This window comes from Cenococcum geophilum (assembly GCF_001692895.1).
Source record: "Cenococcum geophilum 1.58 unplaced genomic scaffold K441scaffold_12, whole genome shotgun sequence".
Classification (NCBI taxonomy): domain Eukaryota; kingdom Fungi; phylum Ascomycota; class Dothideomycetes; order Gloniales; family Gloniaceae; genus Cenococcum; species Cenococcum geophilum.
In genome coordinates this window covers 588,526-616,405 of record NW_027137570.1, presented here as the reverse complement: position 1 = coordinate 616,405, position 27,880 = coordinate 588,526, and the positions used below count along the sequence as shown (strand labels likewise).

The following is a 27,880-nucleotide window of genomic DNA, read 5'->3' as shown; positions in this document are numbered from 1 at the left end:
GGCAGTAGAATTCGTAATTAATTTATAATCCGTTTATTAGAGGCGTTTATAAGTCCTATAATTATTATATTAATAAGTTAGGCTTTTAATTAAGTTTGCTAGGTTAGTATATAATCTTAAAGTTAAATTATAAAAGGTATTCGGCCTAATAAATTTGGTGCTATATTAATTGCTTTATAGTTATAAAGTACTATAGGTTTTTATAGTCTATTAATATGCGTATTAAAAATAATAATCCTTTAAGTTTTAAACACTATTATTTAAAGCATCTAATAATTATAAGTAGTTCCTTATTATATTTCTTATAGTTTAATTTAGTAGGGGTAAGTTTCTAGAAGAGAAAGGCTACTAGGCGCAGCTTGCCGTTCTTATTATATTGCGATAATACTCCTCCTAGTACATAATTAGATAAGTCTATTTTAACGATATATTTAAGGTCCGGATTAAAGCAGGTAAGAATTAGAGTAGTTATAAAATAATATTTTAGGTTATTAATGTTATAGACGCTTTAAGTATAATATTATAACTACTAGGAGAGGAGTTAAAAGAAGCTAGTTAGTTAATATAGGTATAGTTTAAAATAGAACTAGTTAAGCTATATAATAAGGAATAGTAGTTAAGGTTATATAATATGCTATATATTAAATAAGAGGAATAGGAGGAACTTATATACCTTATATACTACGCATACATCATATATAAGAAGGATTTCTTAAAAGTACGGTTGTGTATTTAAAGGACTATAGTCCCTACTTAGATGGTTCTTTCCTTATAGTAAATCTTAGAATATAATTAGAGTTAATCTATTAGGCAACTAATCTACTAGTTATTATTACGTTATTAACTTCTTATTTACCTATATACCTAGCCTATTAATAAGTTTATCGTAGTTCCTGCTATAAGGCTTTATTATAATTAAAAGCTTATTTATATTTAGTAGTCTATTTAAATCTTATATTCTTCCTTATTAAGTTTACTAATAGCTAAATAATTTTTAAGAAGTAATTAATAAATTAATAGTAGAAATTTACAAATTTTAAAAATCCTTAGATATTTTATATACTACTAGGACTTTCCTAGTTTATAATTATAGCAATTTTTTTAGGGTCTATTTTAATTCTGTTATAGGATATAATTAGGCCTAAGTACGTAACTTTAGACGTATAGAACTTATATTTCTTAATATTGTATTATAAGCCCGCGTCTTATAGGCGTTTAAGGACTATTTAAATATGCTTTTAATGCTTAAAAAGTAAAGATAAATAAATAAAAATATTATTAATATACGTAGTAATAAATATATTAAGGAATTCGCGAAGTGTATTATTAACGTATTACTAAAATATACTAGGACTGTTTTTTATACTAAATGGCATTACTAGGTATTTAAAAAGTCCCTATTATATACAAAAAGCTATATACTTCTTATCTCCTTTACAAACACGGATTTAATTAAAGGCAGTAACTACGTTAAGCTTTATAAAGTATTATACTTTTACTAAGTAGTTAAGCGTTTCTTAAAGTAGAGAAATTAGATATTAGTTTTAAATTATAATTATATTTAGGGTTTAATAATTAATATAGAATCTTAAGCCTCCTCTAAGTTTCTTAATAAATAGTATAGGTAAGGCAAATAGTAATTAACTAGGGTAAATAAATCCTTTCTTTAGGTATTCTTTAAGGTATTATTATATTATAAGCAGCTCTTTTTATAATATACTATATAATAGGCTAAACTTTAGCATTATACTAGGTTTAAGTTTTATCTTAAAATTATACTGGTCTTAATGCGGGGGTAGTTAGTTTATAAATTATTTCTTAAATATATTAATTAGATTATAATATTTTTTAGGTATAAGAGGTTAGGGGTTAATATATTACTTTAGTTTTAACGCTTTTTAATATCTTCTAGTGTTATAATAAAGATCTTATAGTCTTTTTTTCTTACTAATAAATAAAAGGGTGCGGCTTATACTATATAAATTTTAAAGGGGTTTAATATATTATCTTCGCATTCTTTACTATAATTAGTAGTTATAACTTTATAATATTAGTTTAAGGTTTATAGTAAGGGCAATTTATATTATATTAAATTTAAATAGTTATATGCATGTTTATAGGGTAAGTAATATTTTAAGTAATAACTTTGGCAGTAGGTTATATAGAATTTTAGTATTTCTTTAACCCAGCTAATTAAAGGGTTATGTTATTTTAGCTATTTATATTTAAGTATTACCTTATAATGCTTTAAGGGTATTATAAATAAGGAAACGTATTTAAGGTATTTACCTATTTATATCTTTATAAAAGTATAGTACGTTAGTTTGCTATATATTAAAGGCTTACTATTAAAGCCTTATAGGCCTTAGGGCTTATTAAGTTTCCTTAAATTTAAGCGTTAAGTTTTTACGTAGTTTGTATTAATAAAGCCTATACTAGTAGCTCCACTATCTATAAGGATTTATACTTCTTTCTATTTTCTAAGTATTTAAATTTTACTAAGTATATTAAGGGAGTTATGTTATATATTAGCGCTAGAAGAGCCTAAATACTTATACTCTTCTACTTTTTATCCTAAGGCGCAACTTGGCCCTAGGATAATTTATTTTTTAAATTAACCGAAGGTAAGATACTTTATAGCGACTAAGTATAATTTATAAAATAAGTATAATTTGTAAAATAAGTATAACTTAAGGACTAAAAGGAGCTACGGTGGACCTTTTTAAAAGGGTAAGTTTAGCAATCCCTTTAAATATATCCCTTTTTTCCATATTTAAAATATTCTCTATTTATAGCTTATATTTTTTATTTATTAATTCCTAAGGGTATATAAGATTAAGTGGCGTTAAGGTCTATAGGGTTATATATAAGGCTTTTAGGTCTTAGAAATAGATTGCGCTTTAGGGTATATATTAGTTTTATAGAGTTTTAAACGTAAGATATAGTTAGCTTTAGAGAATAAGTCTACTTATTACATTGGAGGTCTTTATTAATTTGTTAATATATTATAGCAAATTTGGGTAAATTTTTTAGCAGTTCTCTACCTACTAACTATACTCTAATTTATCTAAAATAGTTTAATAGAGAGTAGTAACTCTAGCGGCTTTATTCTAATCTAGTTTACTAATAAGGCCTAAAAATTCCAAAAAGAAGCTAATAAAGTCTTAGTTCTATTGTTATAGGTTTTTAAGTTTAGTAATAGCTATATATTTACGGCTGGCGTTATTATATATTTATTCTAATAAAGAGATAAAGATTTTAAAATTAATAAAAGTGCTATTACGGAAGAATAGATCTATAGTTTATACAGCGTCTTTACTTAAATAAGATATTCTATGGCTAATCTTGCTAGCTTTAGTAGGGTATTAGTTATAGTTTATTAAAAGTTTAAGATAGAGCTTAGTTATAAAGGGATATAGGTTATTTTTATTTTTATTAAACATTAAAGGGTTAGGGAGCTTTTTAGATTTTATAGTAGGTATTAGGTTATTATAGGTATAGGTTAAGCTATTATTACTATTTTAGGGTTTATATTTAACGGACTAGGTTTATATATAGTTATTTTAATTTTGTTTATAGGTATTACTATTAGGGTTTTTAATGTAAGTACTTTAAGGTTATAGAGTTCTTCGCGGATTGCTCCTATTAATTACTAGTACTAAGCTTTTAATATCGCTCGCTATTAGGCTAAGGTATTTATAAAGGACTGTTGTATTATAGTTAACTGTTCCCTAACTAGGGCTATAATACTTATAGTTAACGCGGTAGGTTTAAGTTCGTTTACTATTTTAGTGGTGGTTGTTTTAATATAACGTAATATAAGGGCGCGAAGAGACTTTAGGGAAGATTTAAAGGAATAATATAAATTCTATCTAAATCTAAGGTATATAGCTCTCGCTAAGAATAAGGCGTTGCGTAAAGAAGAGAAAGGAATAATAAGAAAATTATATAGTTAAATAGTTAGGGGCTTAGTGGTTAATGCGTGCGTATATATACACGCGGTCTTTAACAGACTTTAATAAAATTTAATTAATCTAGTAGAATTTAGTAGAAGTTAATTAAGCTAGTAGAATTTAGTAGAATTTGGTTAAAGCGTCGGAATTTATCTATTAAGTGTTTTACTAAGACATTCCTACTATAACTAGGCTAGTCCCGTTATAATTAAATAGGCTAGACGCTAGAATATAGATATAATAATAAGAGCCTATCTTAGCTATCTATCTTGCGTATTTATATAGTTAATTACTAGCTTCCTAAAGGAAGAAAAGGGCTACTTTTTTCTTTACGCGTAGAAGGTACTGGAGGAGGCCCTTTATTTAAAGATATAGCCTAAAACTAATATCTAGCTAAAATATATAAAGATCTACTACCTAAAAAAGGCCGATAATAAGGTTATATAGCTTAACCTTATAGGCTTAGGATTTCTACGCCCTCTCTACGCGCTTAGGGTAATCCTATTATAGGATTTAGAATTCTATATAAGTAGTTCCCACTCTACCCCCTATAAAAGAACTCCCTTTTTAGCTATAAGTTCTAAAGGTTCGCTATATAGGTAAAAGGCTTACTAGCTAGCGTAGATACGCTAGATAAGATAATAATATAAAAATACTAGCCCGCTTATAAGGCTATAGTTAGACTAAGATATAAGGCCGCGATCTTAGAGATAAAGGGGGTTAGCGAGATAAAAAGGTTATTAGTATTATTTATACCTATATAGATTTAGTAAGGGAAAATAGGTATCTAAATAGGGCCTATAGAGTCTATATATCCGTCTTTAGACACCCTTATACCTATACTTATATTTATACTTATACTTATACCTATACTTACGTCTATTTCTAAACTCGTTAATAGCTAGATTCTATCTTTAGATAAACCCTCTCCCGTATATTTAACCCCTAAAGAGATACTAAAGGGTCCTTAACTATCTACTACTATAGAGCCTACTTAGCCGTTTATTATAATGTTAACTATAACATCTACTATACCCCCGCAGCAGCTGCCGTAAGCTTTTACTATACCCCTACTATAGCTACCGTAAGCTAACGCTTAACTTTTTCTATTTATCCTTAACTTATAGGCGCTATTAAGAAAATATAAGATGCTTTAGGGCGGTAATTTAGTATTCCAGCTCTGGGCTAAGTGGACTTTAGGGCTAGTAGGTAGGCCGTTAATTAAAGCTCTTAATAACTACTAAGGGATATACTAGCGGGTTAATAGTAAGGCTATATTCTATAGCCGTTACTATAGAATAATTAAGGATATAAAATAGCGCGTAGAAGACGGTATAGCAAGAAATAAGAGATAGGTTATTAACTAACTAGAATAGCTATAAGGTCGGCGTTCTTTAGATTAGCTTCATAAGAATACCTAAATAGTTATTTTACTATAGTAACTAAGACGCCTTAATATATAACTGCACTATGGTAATTAAAATGCCTCTATATATAACTATACTGTAATAACTAAGACGTCTTAATATAGGACTATATTAGTAACTAAGACGTTTTCATATAGGACTGCACTGTAGTAGCTAAGATGCCTTAATATAGAACTATACTATAGTAACCAAAACGTCTTAATATAGAACTGCACTATATTAACTAAGACGCCTTAATATATAACTATACTATAGTAACTAAGACGTCTTAATATAGGACTACACTATAGCAATTAAGACGCCTTAATATAGGAATAGAATGCGTTTAGGTGTTTTAAATTTAGAGTAACATTACGCGACCGCCCAGAAGTACCGATTAAACTTAAATTATGTACCTTTTTGCCCAAAATCGCGTGCGAGGGTACTCACGCGGTCGCTGCGCGACCTCGTGCGGGGTTCGGGCGCGTTATCAGCAGGGGTGGCCCTAACCTCGTATTAACCCGGGTCGTAACTGCGCCAAATCAGCCCCCCCGATATGTGATAGATATGTGATAGTTATTAACGGTTGTTTCAACTTAACACTATGCCAAGAGTCCAAGACTTACGATATTTCTAATCTCATTTGGTTTATCTGGTTTAACCGGTTGGGCAACCGGTTGGGGCCTTCAAATGGGCTATTGGTTGGTTATGGGGGCAAAATTTGTAACCAACCAGACCAATTACATCACTGTCCACCCATAGGTACGATTCTCCCAGCAACCAGTGCTGTAACTGGTCTGGTTCGCCTATTGGTTGGTTGGTTGGAAAAGCTCCAAAATCGCAACCGGTTCGGAGCTTTGATTGGCTTCCAGCTGGTTGGTTTTGAAGCTCTCTAATTAACCGGGTAACCAGCTAAACCAGTAGAGTTAGGATAGGCTTTTGATGGTGATGATTTGGGTAAGAGCACACGCCACATAGGGAGCCGAAGCCACTAAATCGTTAAGATCTACCACCTTATTTCCGGATACTATTTAAGGGTCGAGCTTGGTGTTGTGCGTCGCCCATTTCTACGCGTCCTATTTCTACGCGTCGCGTTTCTACGCGTCGCCTCCTTACGTCGCCTTACTGCCTTATCCTTATTACCCTTATTTCTACCCACCGCCAATTCGATGGAGGGCTTTATTATTTCAACCAGTCGATCGTTGCATAGAGGAAGAGGCAGCCTTGNAAGTAGTAGTCGTTCTACGNGCAAGGCTCCCACCGCCTCTTAAAAGCGCGCCGGCTAGGGCTCTAGTAGTTAACGAAAAAAGCGCTATAAGGGCGATAAGGGCGATAAGGGCGATGAGGACGATAAGAGCCAGGAGGACGATAAGAGCCAGGAGGAAGATAAGGGTAACGAGGAAGATATTGTTAAATATATCGTTGTCGACGATTAATTGTAACCCAACACCATGCCAAGCCTTACAGTATATTAAATATCATCTGGTTGAACCGGTTAGACCGGTTCCCGAACCGGTTCGGAGCTCTAAGTAGGCTATTGGTTGGTTACAGAGCTCAAATTTGTAACCAACCAGACCAATTACAGCACTGCCAGCAACTGCGCCACCTGAATGGCGTCATTAATAGCTGCAGGCAAGAAATCACCATATTTATCTAATGATCTTGGAGTAAGCATTTCTGATACATTAGACTGGGTTGTTGTGAATGGATCATATTTGGTTGGCCAGCAATAACTGAGAGCAAGATATCTCGCTCGAGGCGGTGATTTGCATATGCACATCCGCCTGACGTCAATGACAAAGAGATCTTTAGGGGCTGTCATACCACCAATACCGTCCTGTTCGTAAGATTCAGTAGTTCCGCAAAGAGAACCGTGGGTGTTCTCGCAAATATAAAGCCACCTTTTCACAAGACGGAAGTCAACCTGGCGCTGGCCCATTTTCCTGCCATGGATAACTTTATTTTTTCCGATTTTTGGAGCACTGTCGCCGGAAAGCTGAATAGTACCAACATGATCACGAAAACTATCAGAGCGTATAGTACTGTCGCTTACTGTTCTAGTTGCAATTCCGATTCGATATGTGTCGTTAATAAGAGATTCAGATGTGGATGGCCCTTCCCTAGGATCAACTCCACTATCACTGGCAAAAAAATAGCTGTAGATGAAATATTCGGTTTGTGTTTTGTTGAGCCCCTCACTCTCTAGTAGTTTCTGGGGAGATTTCCACAAATGAAGCGCCCTTCTCTTACAGATAGCATTGACTACAAGTCGACAAAAGGCACAGCGGCTACTGCGTTCCATTAATTCTTCTAAAAATCCCATTCGAACAGCGTTTGGACCAGCACATGGCCATAAATCGTTACCACGATGTACGCCAACCTCCCGGCAGAAATATTGGGCAAAATCGATGTTGGAGCACAATGTGCATAGTGGCGATTCTGAGGGTAGTGCAGTATCCATAGTATGGCGGTGGAAAGCGTCTAAGACTGGGTTAACGCTGTCACTAGACGGGGTTGCAAAGCTAAGGCTTAACCAATCTGGTCGTGCGGAAGATGGAAGGAAGGGAAAGGGTAGAAAAGGCTGAAAGGTGGAATGAGTACCGTTATTTAGAAGCTTTGGCCACCGCGTGGACGCAGCCACCGCATGCACGGCACCCAAATACGTCTTTTTCAAATACTTATATCTCAACAACTATAAGAGCTATTTATATAAAATTTAAATATGGCTTATCGAATAGTAAATAAAGCTCTTTGTGAAATAAAAATATAAAAAAACTATTATTTATAGTATAATATAAAATAAAAACATAAAAGTATTATATAAAGTATAATTTTTATTATTTTATTTTATTGAAGGCTTCATTTGCTATTTAATAAGCTATATTTAAAATTTTACATAAATAGCTTTCGGCCAAAGCTTCTATTTATCGCCCTAAGCCTTACGAGGATACTAGGAATCCCCACTTCTTGTCATACAACAATTTTTCTCAGCCTTCCTTTGACATAGCACTATCTAACATGGCTAATCTACAGAGCCTTTTAATGATTAAGTTATTATAAGAACAAAAGCATCAAGATGCTAAAGGAGCTTCTATTGCGAAACAATTCGCAGCCATCGTTCAAGGCCGTGTTTCCTGAGTCCTGGGGTGTAGCAATTGACACCAGCTGAAGTATGAGGCTTTCCGATGCATAAAATGGATTGGCCGATGGGGGTGCGGGGTAATCTTGCTGGGGAGAGACATTGCATCTTGCGACCCCAGGTCATCCCTCCGAGCATTGACGAACTCCTTTCACCACTTTGAGAGCAAAGCAAGTTCACTAACCTTAATAATGGCGTTTGTATACCATCCCTTAGAATGGCATGAGCGGGAAAAAGAGCCACTCAATCTTAACAGTCAATCTATCCGACTCCTAGAGGTCCTTGCAGATGATGGCAATGATCGCATCCGCTGTAGCATTCGACATGTCCGGCTCGGGGATAAACCAACATATTACGCGCTTTCCTACGTTTGGGGAAGCTCTGCAAATCCATCAATCATCTCGGTGACCCAAGTGTTAGCGGGATCGAATGCAGCACATTCTGGCAATAGTAGGACAGGCCAGGAACTCAAAATAACACAAAATCTAAACTTGGCCTTGACGCACATCCGAAGCCACTTCACATCTGACAAGTTCAAAGGGAATCAAGGGAGAAAGTTCCTCTGGATCGACGCTATCTGCATTAACCAAGGCGACGACGTCGAAAAAGCGCGTCAAGTCCGCCTCATGCGCGATATTTACCGCTACGCCCATCAGACCATCATCTGGCTTGGTCCCGAAGAGAATGAGTCCAGTCTCGGCCTCCAATTCATGCACAAACTCTTACAAGCCCAAGAAGACCAATCACAGAAAGGAGACACCCGCAATATTTTCCAACTCCCCGTCCGCTTAAAAGGCACCCAGGTCTGGACGCGCGACTACGACCTCCCTATCCCTCCAGACGCGCGCTACAAAGCACTCTACCACATCCTTGACCGCCCATGGTTCAGTCGCGTCTGGATCATCCAGGAAGCAGCCGTCTCACAAAATTCGGTCATTCATTGTGGCGACCATCAAGTCCTACTAACCGACTTCCTGAACGCGGTACGGTACTGCACATCCGATCTCGGCTGTGGCGCGGCGTACAAGCCTACAAATTTGCTGAAGGCGACCAAGCTTTGGAATGCGTGGTACAGCGTGCAGAACGGCCGGAGGCAGAGTTTGTTGGAGTTGCTACAACAGCATAGGGATTTCAATGCGACGGATCCGAGGGATAAGGTGTTCGCACTGTATGGGCTTGCGTGGGATACCAGTAGGGATGGAGATGGATTAGATATTGAGGTTTCGTATCGTGGAGATCGGAATAACGCGGATGAGTTGAAGAGAGATACAGCTCGATTGTACACCAATATCGCCCAAAAGATCATCGCTAAGAGCCTTAATCTAGACTTGCTGAGCTATACGCGGCCCCCCCCCGAAGAGACAGCGGATCATTCGCTCCCGTCATGGGTCCCAGACTGGAGAGTGGCCGACTCCCACATGTCGTTCCGAAGCCGAGGAGCCGAAAGCGGTGACTACTTCCCCTTCGAAGCCGCCGGTCCCGCCGGGGACGATGACATCATCTTTGATGAAGAGAAGCGTGAACTCCATGTTCGAGGTTACGAACTTGACACTATCGTAGAAATAGGACCGGTGTGGAGCATTGAAGGCGGGAGCTCCACCTTCAGGTTTGTTGACGAATATCTTCGCGGCTTGCAGCGCCAACGCACATTCTACGAGTGGGAAAGGCTCTGTAAGGCTCGTTCCGGGTCGAAATACCGCGGTACCGATGAGGACATGCTGAGTGTATACTGGCATACTCTGGTTGCCGGCGGCACGTATGACGGTAGGGAAGTTGATCTGACACACTTTACGAACTTCGATTACAGTTCACGGCTGTTTCGGTGGATTTACCTTCTCCATCTTCAATACGTGACCGTTCTCTACCACGGTGCTGCCATTTTGATGGTTGTTGTCATGGGAATAAGGGGTCTTGTAGGCAAAGGCCCGATTGATATGACGTTTCAGGCGCGAATGGGTATCACGACGCCGAATCGGCGAATGTTGAGGAGCGAAACTGGCTACGTTGGATTGGCCCCAGCAGAAGCAAGAGTAGGGGACGTTTTGGAGTTGTGCAAAGGCGCGATGGTTCCGCTTGTGCTGAGGAAGAAGGATGAGGGCAGGTGGGAGTTGGTTGGGGACGCTTACGTTCATGGCGCTATGAAGGGTAATGCATTTGTCTCCCAGAAATGCTCTGAAATAGTTCTTGTCTAGATGTAAACAAAATTCCTGCTCCTCAGCCAGTTCATAAAACCCCCGGCATTATTGCAGTTTGGCTCAATGATACACTAGACGCCCTTACGACTTCAAGGAAATGTAAGACGTTACAGCAGATATTTTATAGTTTTATTTTCTTGCTAATAAAGTAAAGGGTGCCTATATTATATAAATTTTAAGAGGTGTTAATAAAATATCTTCGCATTCCTTACTATAATTAGCAGTTATAGCTTTATTATGTAGGTTTAAGGTTTATAGTAAGTGCAATTCATATTATATTAAATTTAGATAGTCGTATGCATATTTATAAGGTAAGTAGTATTTTAAGCAATAATTTCGGCAGTAGGTTATATAGAACTTTAGTATTTCTTTAACCTAGCTAATTAAAGGGTTATATTGTTTTAGCTATCTATATCTAAGTATTACCTTATATTACTTTAAGGGTATTATAAATAGGGAAATATATTTAAGGTATTTACCTATCCGCATTTTTATAAGAGCGTAATACGTTAGTTTGCTATATATTAAGGGTTTACCATTAGAGCCTTAGAGTTTATTAAGTTTCTTTAAGTTTAAGCGTTAAGTTTTTACGTAGTTTATATTAATAAAGTCTATACTAGTAGCTCCGCTATTTATTAGAATTTATATTTCCTTCTATTTTCTAAGTATTTAAATTTCGTTAAGTATATTAAAGGAGTTATATTATTATTATTCATTGCTTAACGTCTAATTCGGATCCCTATTAGGCCCACGCGGACTACTCCTTATTTATATATAGGGAGAAAACTCTGCTTAAGAAAACCCCGTAATCCATCTCCCTGCCTTTTAGAACTCGCCTACTTAGCGCCTATAAGTCGCCTATAGTGCTCTACTACCTTACTTTTTAACCTCCTTAGGAACCACTACTGCCGTAATAAGCCTACGGACGCGCTAGTATTATAAACTTTACTCTACTACTATAGAGTTATTAGGGGGCGCCTATTACTTACCCCTTTACCTTCTATTACTATTTCCTTTATAACCTAAAACTAGTCTAGCACATTTTAGCTAATAAGCTACTAGGTAACCGCCTTAAGACCTTTTTATATTAAGAGTAGTATATTATAGTTCTCTATGCTAGCTACTAAGAGTATTACTTCTTAGTTAGTGTATAGGGGGCATAATAGTATTACGTGTTTTAGTGTCTGTCTTAGCTAGCTACATTTATATCTCGGGCTACCTACTAGAATACCTACCTAGTAAAGCCAATCTTTTAGTCCTATTATCCCTATTCTTAAGAGTATTACCATTATATTTTCTGCCTTTATTAGGCCTTCTCAGAGCCCTTAAGTGTTTACCCCCTATAGCGTTAACTATGCTACGGCTTAGGTTTCTCTTACCTAAGTTAGCCTCTGTACCTTTAACTCCTATACGCCTTTTTAGCGTTAATCTAACTAGTATTATATTGCGGTAGATAGTTTCCCAGCATTCTTTTATACACTACTTTAGCTTCTTTTTTCTTCTTACTATTATCTTTACTAGCCTCTTACGCGTTTTCCTTCCTCTACTATATAGGCCTAGGCCCTAACGCAGTACTATTTTTCTTCTGCTTTTTTTACCTATTTCTTTAATATATCTTCCCTACTTTAGGGTTATTAGTTTATTCTCTTATAGGGCACCCTAAGGTCCCTCTATAGTTTATTTAGGTGTATCTTAATATACTTTATAATATTAGAGTTACGTTTATTTTACGCTCTTTATATTACAGCGGCTTTAATATATAGTTATAGGGGGGGAATATTAGCTTCCTTCTCGAGTAGTGCTATAGCCGTTTACTTATACCCGCCTATTATACTCTAAAGGTAGGCTATTTAGACCTTTTAAAGTGGTTTAAGGAGTAATTTAGGGGGGCCTTTCTTAGTTTCTCTAATAGCCCAGATACTGGATCTATATATTATGGTTAGCCGGACAACTACTATATATAGTAGGCGTGACCTCTAAAAGTATAGACCTTATATAGAATTAATGATCCTAGATAGTATAATGTACTATACTTAGCCCTTATAAGCCGCTTATACCGCATATGCGCTCTACTAAAGCTTACTATCTACCTATACTCCTAATACCCTTAGGCCCTAAACTAGTTAACCTCTAAAGCCTTAAATATAGATTATATAATAGAGATCTGCAAATTAGTTGCGTTTTCTTATAAAATAGATTAGCTGGTATTTCTCTAGTAAGAATTAGACTTTATATCGTCTTGCCTATTCTATATAGGTATTATAAGCTTTCTCTAGTGTCCTACAATTCTTTACAGCTATTGGCCTATATATAATTAGGTTTATATTATTAACAAAGCCTATCCCCTAAGTCGCCCCTTTCTTAAAGGTATTAAGTAGGTTGCTTATAAAGAAGAGGAAAAGTATAGGCGAAAGAGGTAATCCTTATAGTATACCTATTACAACTATAATAGGGGGGCTCTAGTATCCGCTAAAGACCAGTAATATTTCTTTCTAGCCTATAAACCCCTAAATAAATTATATAATCTATTCTGGAAAGCCCTTTACCCTAAGGATATATAGGAGGCGCTTATAGGGTATATTATTATAGGCGCCGCTAATATTTAGGCTAAGTATTAATACTACGAAGTCCTTTCGCATAGCCTATACAGTTTTAATAGTAGTAGCGAGCAGTGTAAGTGCTAATAGCGTTAAGCGATTCTTTCTTGCCCCTATTTAGCCTTATGGTAGTAGGGCGTATTTCTCTACTATATCTACTATATAGTCTACTATAACCATTTCTAAGATCTTGCTTAGGGTATTTTCTAAAGCAATAGGGCGGTAGCTTCTTAGAACTAAGTAGTCTGCTTTACCTTCTTTTTATAAGATAACCGTCGTTATAGATCTTCTAAGTCGCGGGTAGTAGCCTATTATAAAGCATACTTTGGCTACATCTATAAGCTAAGGTACTATAAGTAGTCTATAGGTCTTTAAGGATTTATTTAAAATCCCATCTAGTCCCAGTGCTATATTATTTAAGAGGCGGCTAATAGTTCTGGCCATTTCTTTAGTTATTATATCGCTGTTAACCCTTAGGCGAGTTACTAGTATTTTGCCGGTAATATCGCTAAGGTCTACTAAAGCCGGTTAGGGGAAAAATCTTTCTATAAGGATCTTTGCCTTCTTGTTATTATTACTTATAGCCTATAGTTTACCTACTCTTTATAGGGGTAGTAGGTATAAATCTTCTACTAGGCGTCCCGCCTTTTTCTTTACCTATTTTGCTATAGTCTAAAGGCCTTTGTTATAGGGGAGGCTTAAGTTAGTAGTGTATTTATTTATAAACCGTCTCCAGTTATTCCTTACTTCTTTTTTAAGGGTATTCTTTAGCTAGTTTCTTATATCTTTATATTATCTCTTATCTTTAGGATCGTAGCTACTTATATATTTTCTTCTTACTCGTTATTAGCTAGCTATAAGGGCCGCGCACTATGCAAACTATGCGTGTTACGCGTAGGGCCCAATTTTAAAACCGGGCAGTACTCTTTTAGCTCGCTTTTAATTACTGCCTAGATCCTTTCTAGTCTTTAATTAATTTCCTTAGGGGTAGCTAATAAGCCTCGCTCGTTTAGTATTAGGTGGATTTCTTTTAGGTCTTAGAGTTGTTATTTAATTATATTAAGGAAGCTGTCTATATTAAGCCTCCTTATTGCATATCTTTTGCCGTTTAGTTACGCCTTAATATCTAGATCTAGTTATATCTGGATAGGGATATAGTCTAGGGTAAGTGCCTATTCTTCTTTAGGGGTACACCTTTTAAGTCTCTAGTATAGGTTTTCGTCTATAAACGTAAGATTAATTATACTTTTAGCGGTGCCCTATTACTATATAATTGCACCTAGGGGGGTGGCTAGCTTAAGGCCCAGGTTGTTTATAGCTTTTAGTAGGCACTCTACCTATTAATTGACAGCAACATAGGTACCCCCCTAGCGCGGGTAGTAGAGGTTTATATCTCCTAATAGGATAGACTCTATGCCTTTGGTTTCTAGTAAGCTTATTACTAATATAATATTCTCTGTTTATGGGACCCCTTTAATTCTAGGGTTATATACATTAATAATTTATACCGGTCCCCTATATATTTAGATTATTATAACTGCAATATCTAGGTTAACTGCCTGCTATAACTATAAGGATAGGCCAATAGCCTTACTAATTATAAAACACATGTATATAGCTGCTTTTAATTTATATAGAAGCTAGAATCCTTAGGGGCAGTATATTAATTATATATAGGTATTATAATACGGCTCTTATATAGTAAGGATATAGTGGTTTTCTAGGTCTAGACTGTCTAGTAGGGGCCTTGCAAGACGGTGGTTTATATTACCGTAGTTATACTATATAATAGATAGGTAGCGGACCCCTAGCGAAGGTCCTTTATTACTCCTTTATTACTCGCTTCTTCTGCTTTTACTTTCTCTAAAATATTTAGAACTTTTATCTCTTATATCTACACCCTAGTCGCTACTTATTTATATAGAGCTTTCTATTCCTGTATCTTATATTCCTACTAGCGCTTTTATATCTAAATTTATTATTATTTCCAGTTCTTCCCCTAATCTTACTAGTTAGCTATATACCCTTTATAGGTCGGCTATAAATGTTATATTTACCGCGTTAAGTCTAATTCTTAATTATCCTAGTCTTAAACTTGCTATAGCTGTTTATAGGGGTCTTCCTACCGGGCATCCTTTCCCTTATATCCCCTATAACCCTTATATCCCTATTTAGTTTAGTAATATCGCGCGGCGTCGCTTTTAGCCCGTTAAGGCTTGAGATAGCTAGCCTAGCCCCCTAGTGTTAAAGGTATAAAATGCCAGAAAGGCGCCTACGTCCCCCTAGCTTATCGCCTATTGTTTCTATTTATATAACCTAGCGTGTAGTTATTCCCGCAGCTGTTAAGCCCTTGTCTTCCGTCTCCTGTATTTAATATAGTCTTCTCTCTCCTATACCTTGTGTGTACTTCAGTAGCAGTTTACGTATTTTATTTAGTCTTAATTTAAGCAGTGTCTTATATTATAGGGGCCTGCACAGTGGCCGCAGCACACCTATACTGCGTATGTGGATTAGGTATATCCCTATTATACGCAGTAATAGCATTATTCTAGGCGTAGTCTATAGTTATAAAGCCTTGTATTGTATATAAGGCCATTTATAATTATTCCTTTTTGGATAAGGAGTTTTTGCATTCCTAATATATGTGTGCTGACGATAAGGGAGCCATGCGTTTATCCGGCGTCTCCCTAGCGAGTCTCTAGTAACCCTTATATCCTCTTATTATTCTTATTATTTGCTTAGTTTATATTTTTTTATTAAAGCTATTAGATTTAGGTGATCTTAAGTCCTAGTATAAAGCGTTCCGTTTGTTTTACTATCTTCTATATAGTTGCTGTATTATCCGCCTAGCGTCTCTTTTCTACCCTAGGACTTTAACTAAGTAGTTTTTATAGAGCACTTTTATGCCAATACGTTCTCCTAGCCTATCCTCTACCCTTACGGCTTGTTCCTTTACCTATTAATCCTTTAGGGTAACTCTAATATCTCCGCTCCTAAGGTATCGGACTATAATAGTGTCGTAGACCTCTTTACGAATCTCTATAAGGACTTCTATTTCTAATTATCCCCTAAGCCCCTCTACTTTTTCTATATTTAGTTATATTATAATTATATACCTAGTTATTATCTTAAGGGGGGTAGGTTCCCTATACTATAGAAGCGCAGCTATAGCGGCTTAGGTACGGTTTACTGGTAAGGGGGGTTTTTATTTATTTTTAATTTTGCTTAGCTATTAGAGAATTTAATTAAGGGTTTACTAGAGCGGCGCCTAAGGTTCGCTAGACTGGCGGAGCCATTCTACTAGCTGCGTTAGTTCGTTATAGCTAATAGTTACTCCCCTATAGTTCTAGATTCTAGACGTGTCTAATAGGCTTTATATTTTGTTAGATGCATTCTTAATAGGGGTATTTCCGCTTTATAGTGTAGTATACGCCCGTCTTTATTATGGAGGGCCATTGCTAGGCGTAGGTCTAGCGGTCGCGCGCGGGTGTAAACCACCGTCGTTTGACGTGTAACTCCCCTACGATATATGCATCTTAGGGGGGTTCTCTAGGTGTTTTTTAGGGTTCTTTTAGTTAGTTTTAGTCTTTTTGGGCTGGGTGCAGTAAGAGCTTTAAATCGGTTAGGTAATCTAGTTTTCCAATTATATTATATATTAGCGCTAAAAGAGCCTAGATACTTATACTTTTCTACTTTTTATTTTAAGGCGCAACTTAGCCTTAGAATAATTTATTTTCCAAGTTAACTAAAGGTAAAGTACTTTATAGTAACTAAGTATAATTTATAGAATAGGTATAATTTAAGAACTAGGAGGAACTTTAGTAGACCGTTAAAAGGATAAGTTTGGTAGTTTCTTTAAATATATCTTTTTTTACTATATCTAAAGCATTCTCCGTTTACGGCTTAAGTTCTTTATTTATTAGTTGCTAAGAGTATATAGGATTAAGTGGCATTAAGGTCTATAGGGTTATATATAGGGCTTTTTAGTTTTAGAGGGGGATTGCGTTTTAAAGTATATACCAGTTTTATAGAGTTTTAAATATAAGGCGTAATTAGCTTTAGAAAATAAGTCTATTTATTATATTAAAGGTCATAATTAATTAATAAATATATTATAGCAAATTCAGGTAAATCTTTTAATAGTTCTCTACCTATTAATTATACTTTAATTTGTTGCGGGACGGAGGCAGTAGCTTTAAAACGTATGTATTTAAAGAGTCTACAAGACGTTACGCGATCGATCGTAAGGGTCGAGGGCGTAAGGTGATATACCTACGCGTAGCTGACGTAAGCTGTACGCGAGGTATACGCGAGAACACGGGGCTCTCCTATAGAGGCCCCTGCGGTAGGGTTTCGTAATATTATCTCTCCTCCTATAGAGGCGGAGCTCCGGCAACACTATGGTTACTATATATATAGAAGGAACACTTAAGGTATAGAGAAGGAAAAAGAGGGTATTACTAAAGGCTTATAACAACATTATATAATAAGGCTTAGCACCTAAGAATCCGACTAATTAGATAACTTTAACCGCCGGTTAAAGTTCCTAAATATCTTAACGATTTTCCGGTTACGTAATCGCACTTTACTTATTATATAACGGCAATTTACGGCAATCTAACGGCAATTTAAAGGCAATTTACCCTTACGTAGTAATATATAACGATTTAACTCTATAAGGGCTCCTATAGAGAATTAGGCACAAAATCTCTACTTAGGCCTAGTTTCTATAGGTTCGCGTAATAAAAATCGCTAATTAGATCCTTTGCATTTTTAACGTCTTCCTATAGTTACTATTCTGGCTAATCTATATATAGATAGCTCTATAGTAGAGCCGCCGTCCTCTACCTTTATTAAAGTATTTAGAGTTAATAATTCGTTTAATAGTCTACTCCTTATAGTTCTTATCTTTATTCTTATCTTAAATTAGTACTAGTAGGGGTTTAGGCTATATCTATTCCGGTAAAAGGTTAGGCTAATAAAGGTATAGTAGCTATAGGTAAAATATAGGCCATATCCCACGGGTAGCTAAAGTAGGTAGGAGCTCTAGATTATATACAGCTCCCCTATTAATAACTTATTTAATCTAATAGGGGCTAAGATTCTTATAATTAAGTAATTTTATAGGCCTTTACGTAGAGATATTATATATATTTAGCTATACCTAGTCGCCAATACGCATCTCCAGTGGTGGCGTTCTACAATAGTTAGTAAAGTAGGCCTACTTTACTTAAGCCCAGGCCATTTCTCCCTTATAGTAGTTAAGTAAATTTTTTATATAGTCTATATACTAGTTAGTAAGTAGCATCTTAAGGCATTTTCTATATAGTAGTTTCTTATTAATAGGTTCTAGTGGCTCTATACTAGATTAGGGATAATAACCCTTATTCGCGAAGAAAGGGGTAAGTTCTATAGTAGTTAAGACGTAGTTATTTACTACAAATTTACCTAGTAGAAGGTAATCTACCCAGTTATCTTAACTATAGGTAACTACCTATTATAAGTACGCTTTTATACTAGCATTAGCGTTTTTTAGTTACCTAGCAGTTTTATAGTAAAAGGATATAGATATTTTAATAAAGATACTAAGGCGTTAGCAGATTTATCTCTATATATTAGAGTTAAACTATATACCTTAGTTGGATGTAATTAAGTTAGGTAACCTATATAATTAGTAAACGTTATAGAAAAAGGCGTTAGTAACGTCGCTAATAGCTACGCCTTTGGTTAAGATATAGTGGCGCCCTTTAATAAGGATATTCTTATAAGTACGGCCGTATTATTTATAGGGTAGTAGGTTAATAATAAAGTCTATAGCAATATCTACCCATTATTATATAGGTACTAGTAAAGGGTATAGTAGTCCCTAGTACTTTATATTAAAGGCCTTAGCACGCTTATAACCGTAGTAGGTGTTAGCGACTTAGTTAATTGAGACATTAGCACGGCAAAAGGGTCGCGTAAGCCTGTACAATTGGATTGTCTATAAACGAGAATCTAAAGCTAGGGAAAAGAAAGGAGAAGAAGAGTAGCGCCGCTTAATGTTATATAAGATCTTCGCGTTACGTAACCGCAATATGCGGCAATCTGTGGCAACTTGCCAGTGTGAAGATCTGCTAAGTTCTGCTAAATGAGTTCTACCAGTGCCGTAATATTACCCCCCCATTTAGTAAAGCCTGCCCTTAGGCTTTATATATCCATATTACTTCTATAGGGCGTTTTTATTTTTATATTCTTCTAGTAGCCTATTATCTTTACTATACTAGCACTTTATCTACTTATCTAGGTACTTTAGGGGTCCTGGTTTATTAGGGTAACGGCTATAGAATTCTTAAAGCTTATAAGGACTACTAATAAAGTTCCATATAGGGTACTAGGTAGGGTCTAGGTTATAGCCTTTTTAACTAACGCGGTACTTTAGCGTTTTCCTTACTAGTTTATAGGCTAGTACTTCTTTAATCTCCTATTTATTGTCGCCACTAACTTAAATTAACAGGGGAGGTTTGTTCTTTTATCTAGGTAATAGGTCGTTTATAGCTTTCTATAGCTTATCCGGCAAAAAAACAGGGTAAACCTTAATTAAATCCGGGAGCTTTACTTTATATAAGTTACCTATCTTCTTAAGGACCTTATATGGTCCCGCTATCTAATAGTCTAGCTTATGGCTAGGCCGTTCCGTCTTCTAGTTCTTTATTATAACCTAGACTATATTACCTACGGTAAAGTTAGGTTCGCGCCTATACTTATTTGCCTACTGTGCTATTAATTTCTAGGCCTTTTTTAGATTTATACAGGCTACTATCTAGGCTTCCTCTAAGCGCTTGGCGTACTACTGGGCTTCCTTATAAGATAGTTTCTTATGTATGGTCCGTGGTCCTTCTGGTCTATCCTAGTTAAAGCTTATTTAGGGTAAATACCCTATTTCTAGTTAGATAGGTGTAAATCCCGTAAAGTTATAGGGTAGGGTTGCCTAGGCGTAGTTTATTAGGGGTAGCAGTTCGCTTTAATTATTTTAGAAGTAGTTAATAAAAGGCCGGAGTCTCTGATCTAAATATTAATTTATAATCTTTGTCTAGCCGTCTGTCTAGGGGTGGTATATTATAAAGAGCTTTAGCCTAATACCTAGGATCCGGGTAAACTTGTTTTAGAAGGCTGATATAAATTATGGGCTGTAATCGGATACTATAGTATCTAGTAGTCTGTAAATGCGGTAGACGTAGTGGATATATAGTTAGGCCGCCTCCTTGGTATTAATATTCTTATAATAGGGGATTAAGAACGGGCGCTTACTAAAGCGGTTAACTAGAATTATAACTATATTATATCTGTTGCGGTTTATAGGTAGCTTATAGAAGTCTATAGAGATATGCTACTAGGGGCGGTTGGGTATTAGGAGAGGTTTTAATAGTCCTGGGGTCTTATCTCGTGGAATTGTGGACCTATAGTAGTTGTTGCAGTTCTATACGTAACGGTTAATATCTATAACTATTCCGGGCTAGTAGTAACAGTTACCAATAATCTTGTGGGTCTTCTTTTTTTTAGGGTAGGCCGTAGAGACCTAGGTATATGCTTCGGTAATAAGCCGGGTTCATAAGTTCCGTTTTTCTACTACTACTAGCCGTTTTTAGTGCTTAAGTAGTCTATTTTTAAGGGACTATAAGCTAGTAATATCCTTTGCCTTTTCGCGGTATTCCTGTAGAGAAGGGTCCATACGGTTTACTTGCAGTAGTTTATTAATAAGGTTAAATTCCGTAGGGTTAATGGGACATATCTTAGCGCTTAAAGATTTAGTATTTAGTTCTTTTTGTATCTAGGGGTTAAGGTGCTCTAGTTATAGTAGTGTTTAGGTTTATAATAAGATCTTCGCGGCTATCTAGTTATTTAGGTCCTATTTACGTCTTATAAGAGCGTCCGCACGGTTAGTGGTGCCTAGCCTATATATAATTAGGAAGTTAAACTAGGATAGAATGTCTGCCTAGCGCGCTTACCGGGCCGTAAGGGCCTTAGTTATTATAAAGTATTCTAGGGCCTTATAATCCGAAACTACCTAAATAGGCTTAGGGGTCCCTTCTAGCTGTGCTCGCCAGTGCTAAAAGCTAGAGATAATAGCCAACATTTCTTTATTGTGGATTGGGTAGTTTAGCTTAGCATCTATTATAGTCTTTAAGTAGTAAGTAATAGGGTGCTATTCTCCGTCCGTCTACTTCTAGAAATAAACACTAGCAATAACACTATTTAAGGCATCCGTTTCTAGCATTAAGGGCCGTTTTAGGTTAAAGTGGCTAAGTAAGGGAGCAAAGACCAGTCGTTTCTTAAGCTTATTAAAAGCCTACTTATATATGGTGTTAAAGTAGAAGGGCCGGTTCTTTATAGTAAGGCGGCTAAGGGGCCGAGTAATCCTGCTATAATTCTTAATAAAGCGTTAGTAGAAGTTACAGAAGCCTAAGAATAACTATATCCCTTTTACGGTCTGTGGTGGTTCCTACTAATTAATTACGGCCGTCTTTTCTGGGTTAGCCTTAATTCCGTCCGTACTAATAATAAACCCTAGGTACTTTATATGCTTTATACTAAATTCTAACTTCTTAATATTGGCCTAGAGGCTAGCCTTATAGAGTTGTTATAAGACCTTATAGATATGCTCCTTGTATTCTAACTTGTTCTTAGAGTAAATTATAATATTATCTAGGTAGGCCGTGTAGAAGTCGTTAAGGTAGTTAAAGAGTATATTATTTATATATTGTTGGTACGTAGCTAGTCCGTTAGTTAGTCTAAAAGGAAGTACTTTATATTTATACGATCTATATTAAGTCCGAAATATAGTAAGATCTATAAATTTAGGGTCTATTTTAATTTGGTAAAAAGCTTAACGGATATTAAGCTTTATAAATACCCTAGCTCTATTTATTTGGGCCAGTATCTTATTAAGTAGGGGCAGCGGATAACGGTCTTTGCGGGTTATATTATTAAGCTTATAGTAGTTAATATAGAAATAAAGTCCTTTATTTAGCTTTTTTATAAAGAGAATAGGGGAGGTAAAAGAGGCCTAGCTAGGCTTAATAAACCCCTTTACTAGGTTATTAATAAGGTACTACTTAGTGGCCTATAACTTAGTAATGGATTATTTACGGAGGGGGGTATAGCTAAGGGCGTTTTCCTTGTCTGACTTAATCTTAATCTTATAGTCGTACGGTTAGTGCGGTGGAAGTATATTAGATACTACCTTAGAGAATATATTCTTAAACTTTCGGTATTAATAGAGTAGTTTCTATTCTACTAGCTCCTTGTTTATAAGCTCGCTTTCCTTTTCCTTAAGTATTTAGTTAATTTTGTATAAGCTAGTTGTAAAAGTAATAGTATTAGGCTGGACCAAGTTCTGGTAGAATCCTACGGCGCTAATATAGTAGATATTAACTAGTAGGAGGTCCGCAGGTTTCCTTACAGCCGTTTACTGGACCGTATTTTGTGGTTTAGGGTTTATAATCTTTTTTAGCTCCTATTCTATCTTCTATAAGTTATTCCTCCAGTCTATTAGTTTAGTGTAGCGTTTGATATTCCTTACTGTTCTTCGTAGCTATATAGGGCCTAAGCTCTCTATAGGGGGCTTTTTTAGGTTATTACTAACTTCCTAGGTCTTTAATGCGGGTAGTGTAATATAGGTAGTTTGGGGGTGGCGTAATATACGGATCCGTTGCGAATTAAGCTGTACGTCTTTCTTAAAGGCCTGGTCCCTACGTATAGCATCGGCCTAGTAAATAGTATTAATCTAGGGCCGTATAAGATTTTCTATTATAATACTAATTTCTTTTATAAAGGAAGGAGTTGGGGGTAGAGTTTTGGGCTAGATAAGCCGTCTATTCCGTACGTCTAGCTATAAGCCTAAATAGGCTAGCCATTTTCTCCTTAAGATTATATTGTGGCTTCCTAGGTCCGTAATAAGGAAGGGGATATTATACTACCTTCGTCCGTTAACACGAAGGTGAATTCGTAATATAGTTGTAATAGGTGGTCCTACCTGTCCGTTATACCCACAAATAGGAATTAGCTTGGGTAGTTCTTCTAGAGGCGTATTTAAAAAGTCAGCTAGTTTTACAGCGCACTTTATATTAATTAAGGTAAAAGCATTTACTCCTAAGTTAGCTAAAGCAGAGGTTAAAACTTAATATCCATTACGGAATAAAGTATAAGGGATAGTGTAGCTTTTTCTACTAACTAGCCGACCCAGATTAATATATAATATGTTAATTCCTTTTAACCCTAGGGAGAAGTCTTCCCCTAGGGTTCCTCTTTTTTTAACTCTATGCCATCCTCCTAAATTAATAGGACCTCGTTTATCTTTACCTTTATTAGGTAGTTCCTTATAGGGTAGCTAGGTTGACCGCACGAGAAGTAAGCTCCTTAATCGCTAAGGGCCTATATATAGAGGTCGCTATATATAGGCTAGGTGTACACCGGACCCGTAGTAGGGATAGCTACGCGGTTAGCTGCTAGGTTAACTATAGGCTAAGCGGCCGGTGCTGTAGGGGTTGCCGATTATACTAGGGCATTATAGGCCGTTCTCGCAGTACTTATAGCCTGGTTTGCAAGGTTTCTAGTTTTTAGCTAATTAGTATATGCCTTAATTCGACGGAGGCCTTAGTTAATAGCTAGGCAATAGTCCGTAAGTTCTTTTAACGTCTGTGCCGTAGTATAAGCTAGTAATACGGCCCGCTATAGGTCTAGGGTAAGCTTGTTAAAGAGGTCTAGTAGTAGGTCTTTCTAGGGGATCTAGGCCTGTCCGGCTAGGTATAGAAAGCGGGTCTAGAAGGCTAAAAAGGTCTCCGCTGTTTTTATATTTAGACTTTTATAGCTAAGGCGGGCGTTCTATACCCTAAAAGGGTCCTTATAGATAGAAGACAGGTAGTTAATTATTTCTTCCTTTAAGATGAAAGGGTTTGCTAAGTCTGCAGTGTATTACGGGCGTAAATACGTCTGGGCGTCTCCGCTAGTACGGCTAAAGACATAGGCCATCTTGGCTTAGGGGGTAGGAAAGTAGTTAGTATTAACTTCGAGCTTGTCCCGTAATTAAAGCTTCTAGTTATTAAATATCGGGTCTATTTTATCCATAAGTAGCGGGGGATCCACAACCTTTGCTAACCGCTTTAGTGCTATATAGGCCTTAGTGGATCCACTAAGGCGCTGGGATAGGGCCTAAAGGACTATAGTAAGTCTTTGGTTGTTTAATAATGACTTATTATTAGATATAGGGGTATCTCTGGCTTTAAGCAGCTCTTATAGTTGTTTAATTTCGGTATTAGCTGCCGCAAGCTCCGCCTAGGGGGTTGAAATATTAATTATTTCTTTGTCTGAGGTATTTAAGGGTCCTACAGCTGCTTTGCCTGCTGCTGTGTTTTGTGGCATAGTGGTAGGGGTGTTGGGTAATTCCGGGTAATTTCTTTAGGGGTTCTGGTCTGTGCGTATCTTATAGGTCCTTTCCTTAGGGTTCTATTCTTTTCCTTAGGGTCTTATTCTGTGTTCTTGTTCTATTTATAGTCTTATAAATATATTTAAGTTCCTTCTTAGGAAGAGAGAGTAGAATGAGCTTTAGATAATATTAGCGACTTAGTTAATTAAGACATTAGTATAGTAAAAGGGTCGCGTAAGCCTGTATGATTAGATTGTCTATAAACGAGAATCTAAAGCTAGGGAAGGGAGAAGAAGAGCAGCGCCGCTCGATGTTATATAAGATCTTCGCGTCACGTGACCGCAATATGCGGCAATCTGTGGCAACTTACCAGTGCGAAGATCTGCCAAGTTCTGCCAACCGAGTTCTGCTAGTGCCGTAACAGTAGGCACCTATAAAGCGTTTAACTAAGTCTATTATCTTAGGCTAGAAGTAGTATTAGCTAAGAATCTTATAGGTTCCTTTTTTACCTAAGTAGCCGCTTAACCGGAGGTTGTAGGCTATTTAGATTAGTTACCATTATAGGTTTTCTAAGTTAGGAATAAATAGGCGGCCTCTATAATAGAGCCTATTGTCTTTTACTTTTAAGGCTGCTATATTAATCTAGCCCAAGCTTTAGAGGTTAGTGGGTAGCATATAGGTACTAGCGGTCTTCGCAGCAATAAGTTAATATAGTAGTAGGTTAATGGAGGTGTTATATACTATAGTAATAAACTTATTAATTTTAGGAGATAACTCTAGTTCTATAGTATAAAGCTAAGGTATAGTTAGCTTTGTTATAGGTAGTATACCTAGGGCTAAATTCTGTGCTTTTAGGATTGTTTATTATTAGAACTAATTATAGGGGTTATTTTTTAACTAAGAAAGGTCTTATAAGCAGCGTATTAGGCTATTAGGCTAACTGCCTTATACTTCTAGCCTATATATAATTTTAAAGTTAAAACTAGAGAGAAACTCGTTCTAATATACTTAGCGTTAGTTTAGCTAGAAAGTACTTAAGGTTGCAATAATCCGTAAGGACTTTAGTTGGCTAGTTAAGTTCTACTAAGGAGAGTTCTAGTTAGAATTCTTTAAATACTTATATAATTATAAGGAGTTCCTTATTATAGATCTTATAGTTATACTCTTATAGTATAAGCTTAGACGAGTAGAATGTAACTAGGTAGAGAAGACTATTATTATCTATCTAGGAAAGAATACCTGCGTTAACGTGGTCTAAGAAGTCGGTTTTAAGGTAGAGTTATTATCCTAGTATAAAGTAAGCTAGGGTAGGTTCTTTAGTAAAGGCATTTTTAAAGTCTTAAAACGCCTTTTTGTATTTAGGCGTTTAGGTAAAGTATAGATACGTTTTTCTTCCTTTTACAAAAAGGCCCTTTATTCGTATTATTATTATTATAGGTAGTATTACTATACCTAAGAAGTTATATATAAATTTTTAATAGAAGTTAGCGAAACTAAGGAAGCTTATATATCCTTAATCCAGTTAGGGGCTTGCTATTTAGTAATTATACATACCTTTTTAGGGTCCATACGGATACCCTTAGTAGTAATAATTAGTTTAAGGTATTTTATTTCCATAACTAAGAATTTGCACTTCTTTAAATTAATATAAAGTCTTATATCCCTAAGGCGCTATAGGACCTTTTAAACGTNCTTAGTATACTTAGAAGGGTTATTATAATAAATAAGTATATTGTCTAGGTACGCAGAGCAGAAGTTATTAAGGTAGTCCTATAAGGCGTTATTAATATAGCTTTAGAAGGTGCTTAGGCCGTTATATACACTAAAGGGCATAACGGTATATTTAAATTGGCTAAAGCGTAATACGAATATGGTTTTCTATTTGTTACCTTCCCGTATTTAAAAATAGTTAAAGGCGGCAATAATATTAAGCTTAGTATAGATTTTGGCTTAACTAAGCCGCTTAAAAGTCTTACGTATAAGTAGTATAGAGTATTAGTTCTTAATTGTAATAGCGTTAAGTCCTCTATAGTTAACGTAGAATTAAATACCTCCTCCTAGCTTCTTAATAAGAAGGATAGGGGTAGTTACTAGGAATATGCTAGGATAAATAAACCCTTTATTAAGGTGTTCGTTAATATACTTTTTTATAACTAGAAGTTTATCTTTAAATATTAGGTAAGGTCTCTTATAAGGTAGCATTTTTCCTTATTTAATATTAATAGCGTAGTTATTAGGTCGATATAGGGGGAGTATATCTACGCCTATTACGGAAGTAGGCATAGGCTGAAATACAATATACTAAACGAGGTAGTAATTAAAGAAGGCTACGTACGCGTAACTATACGTAGTTAATACAAAGACATTTAGATTAAGAAGAAGAGTCTTTATATACTAGGTGTGGGTATAAATAGAGGTTGTAGGGGAACGTGCGTAGGTATCTTAAGACAAATATAACTACGGGTTAAGAACGTTAAAACGCACAGGGACGTAAGAACGTGTAAGTTCTATAATAACGCCCTTTTATAAGCATATATTAATAAAGTTATAATACCTCTTAGGGAGGAGCTTGTAGAGTTCCTTATTAGTAAAACCTTTTTTAAGCTGTATAAACTTCTTAAAGTTTAAAGGTAAAAGTCCACAGAGTTCTATAAGGGAGTTATCTTCTAAAAGGTCGACTATATCTATCCTATTACTATAGAGGACGTAGTTTTATTTTTTTATTAAGCTTATATAGTTATAACTAGGAAGCTATAGTAACGGTTTAGCCTTTCCTATATATTATATAGTAGAAGGCCACGGGACTTATATAGTAGTAGTTAGTTATAGGTAGGGTAATAAGGGGTTCCTTAAATTAGTGTCCTAGGGATAAATAGAGGCGGTTAGGCTATGCCCTAGGCAAGTCTTTCTATAGTATTTAGAGTTAAAAGTTACTTCTCTCTTTTTCTAGTTAATGGCGGGGTTATATTATTTAAGCTAGCTCATTTTAAGGATAATAAGGTAGTATAATATAGGCCTAGAGCTCTTCCTGGTGCCTATTTATATCTAGGTAGAGTTATACTATATAGGTAATCTTCTGTGTAGTATAACTACTATTAGCGAGTTATAGGGCATAGGCTTTAATAAGGGATAAGGTAGGTAGGTTATAAGTACGCATAAATTAGGTATTTATAAATTTATTAGTAG

General features: G+C 35.9%; 3 protein-coding genes across 3 annotated transcripts; 2 read left to right on the top strand and 1 right to left on the bottom strand.

Annotated features, from left to right (window-relative positions):
* The first annotated feature begins 6,138 nt into the window (after window positions 1-6,138).
* On the top strand, window positions 6,139-6,778 carry K441DRAFT_37441 (uncharacterized protein). Its single transcript, XM_067641472.1, has 3 exons — window positions 6,139-6,234; window positions 6,290-6,316; window positions 6,364-6,778. The coding sequence occupies exons 2-3, from the start codon at window positions 6,302-6,304 to the stop codon at window positions 6,628-6,630; spliced, it is 282 nt and encodes a 93-aa protein (XP_067506166.1). The 5' UTR covers window positions 6,139-6,234; window positions 6,290-6,301; the 3' UTR covers window positions 6,631-6,778.
* Window positions 6,779-8,568: 1,790 nt separating this feature from the next.
* K441DRAFT_656640 (HET-domain-containing protein) lies at window positions 8,569-10,853 on the top strand. The gene has a single exon (XM_067648036.1). The coding sequence runs from the start codon at window positions 8,690-8,692 to the stop codon at window positions 10,688-10,690; it is 2,001 nt and encodes a 666-aa protein (XP_067506165.1). The 5' UTR covers window positions 8,569-8,689; the 3' UTR covers window positions 10,691-10,853.
* An 11,309-nt stretch (window positions 10,854-22,162) lies between these two features.
* K441DRAFT_482912 (uncharacterized protein) lies at window positions 22,163-26,890 on the bottom strand (the record flags this gene model as incomplete). The annotated part of the gene is made up of 2 exons (XM_067641904.1): window positions 22,163-22,290; window positions 26,746-26,890. Coding segments are annotated over 2 exons (273 nt in total), but the record flags the coding sequence as incomplete, so codon positions are not given.
* Window positions 26,891-27,880: the final 990 nt, after the last annotated feature.

Excerpts from the sequence above, each read along its gene's own strand:
- K441DRAFT_656640 (XM_067648036.1), top strand. The coding sequence starts at position 8,690 with ATGGCGTTTGTATACCATCCCTTAGAATGGCATGAGCGGGAAAAAGAG.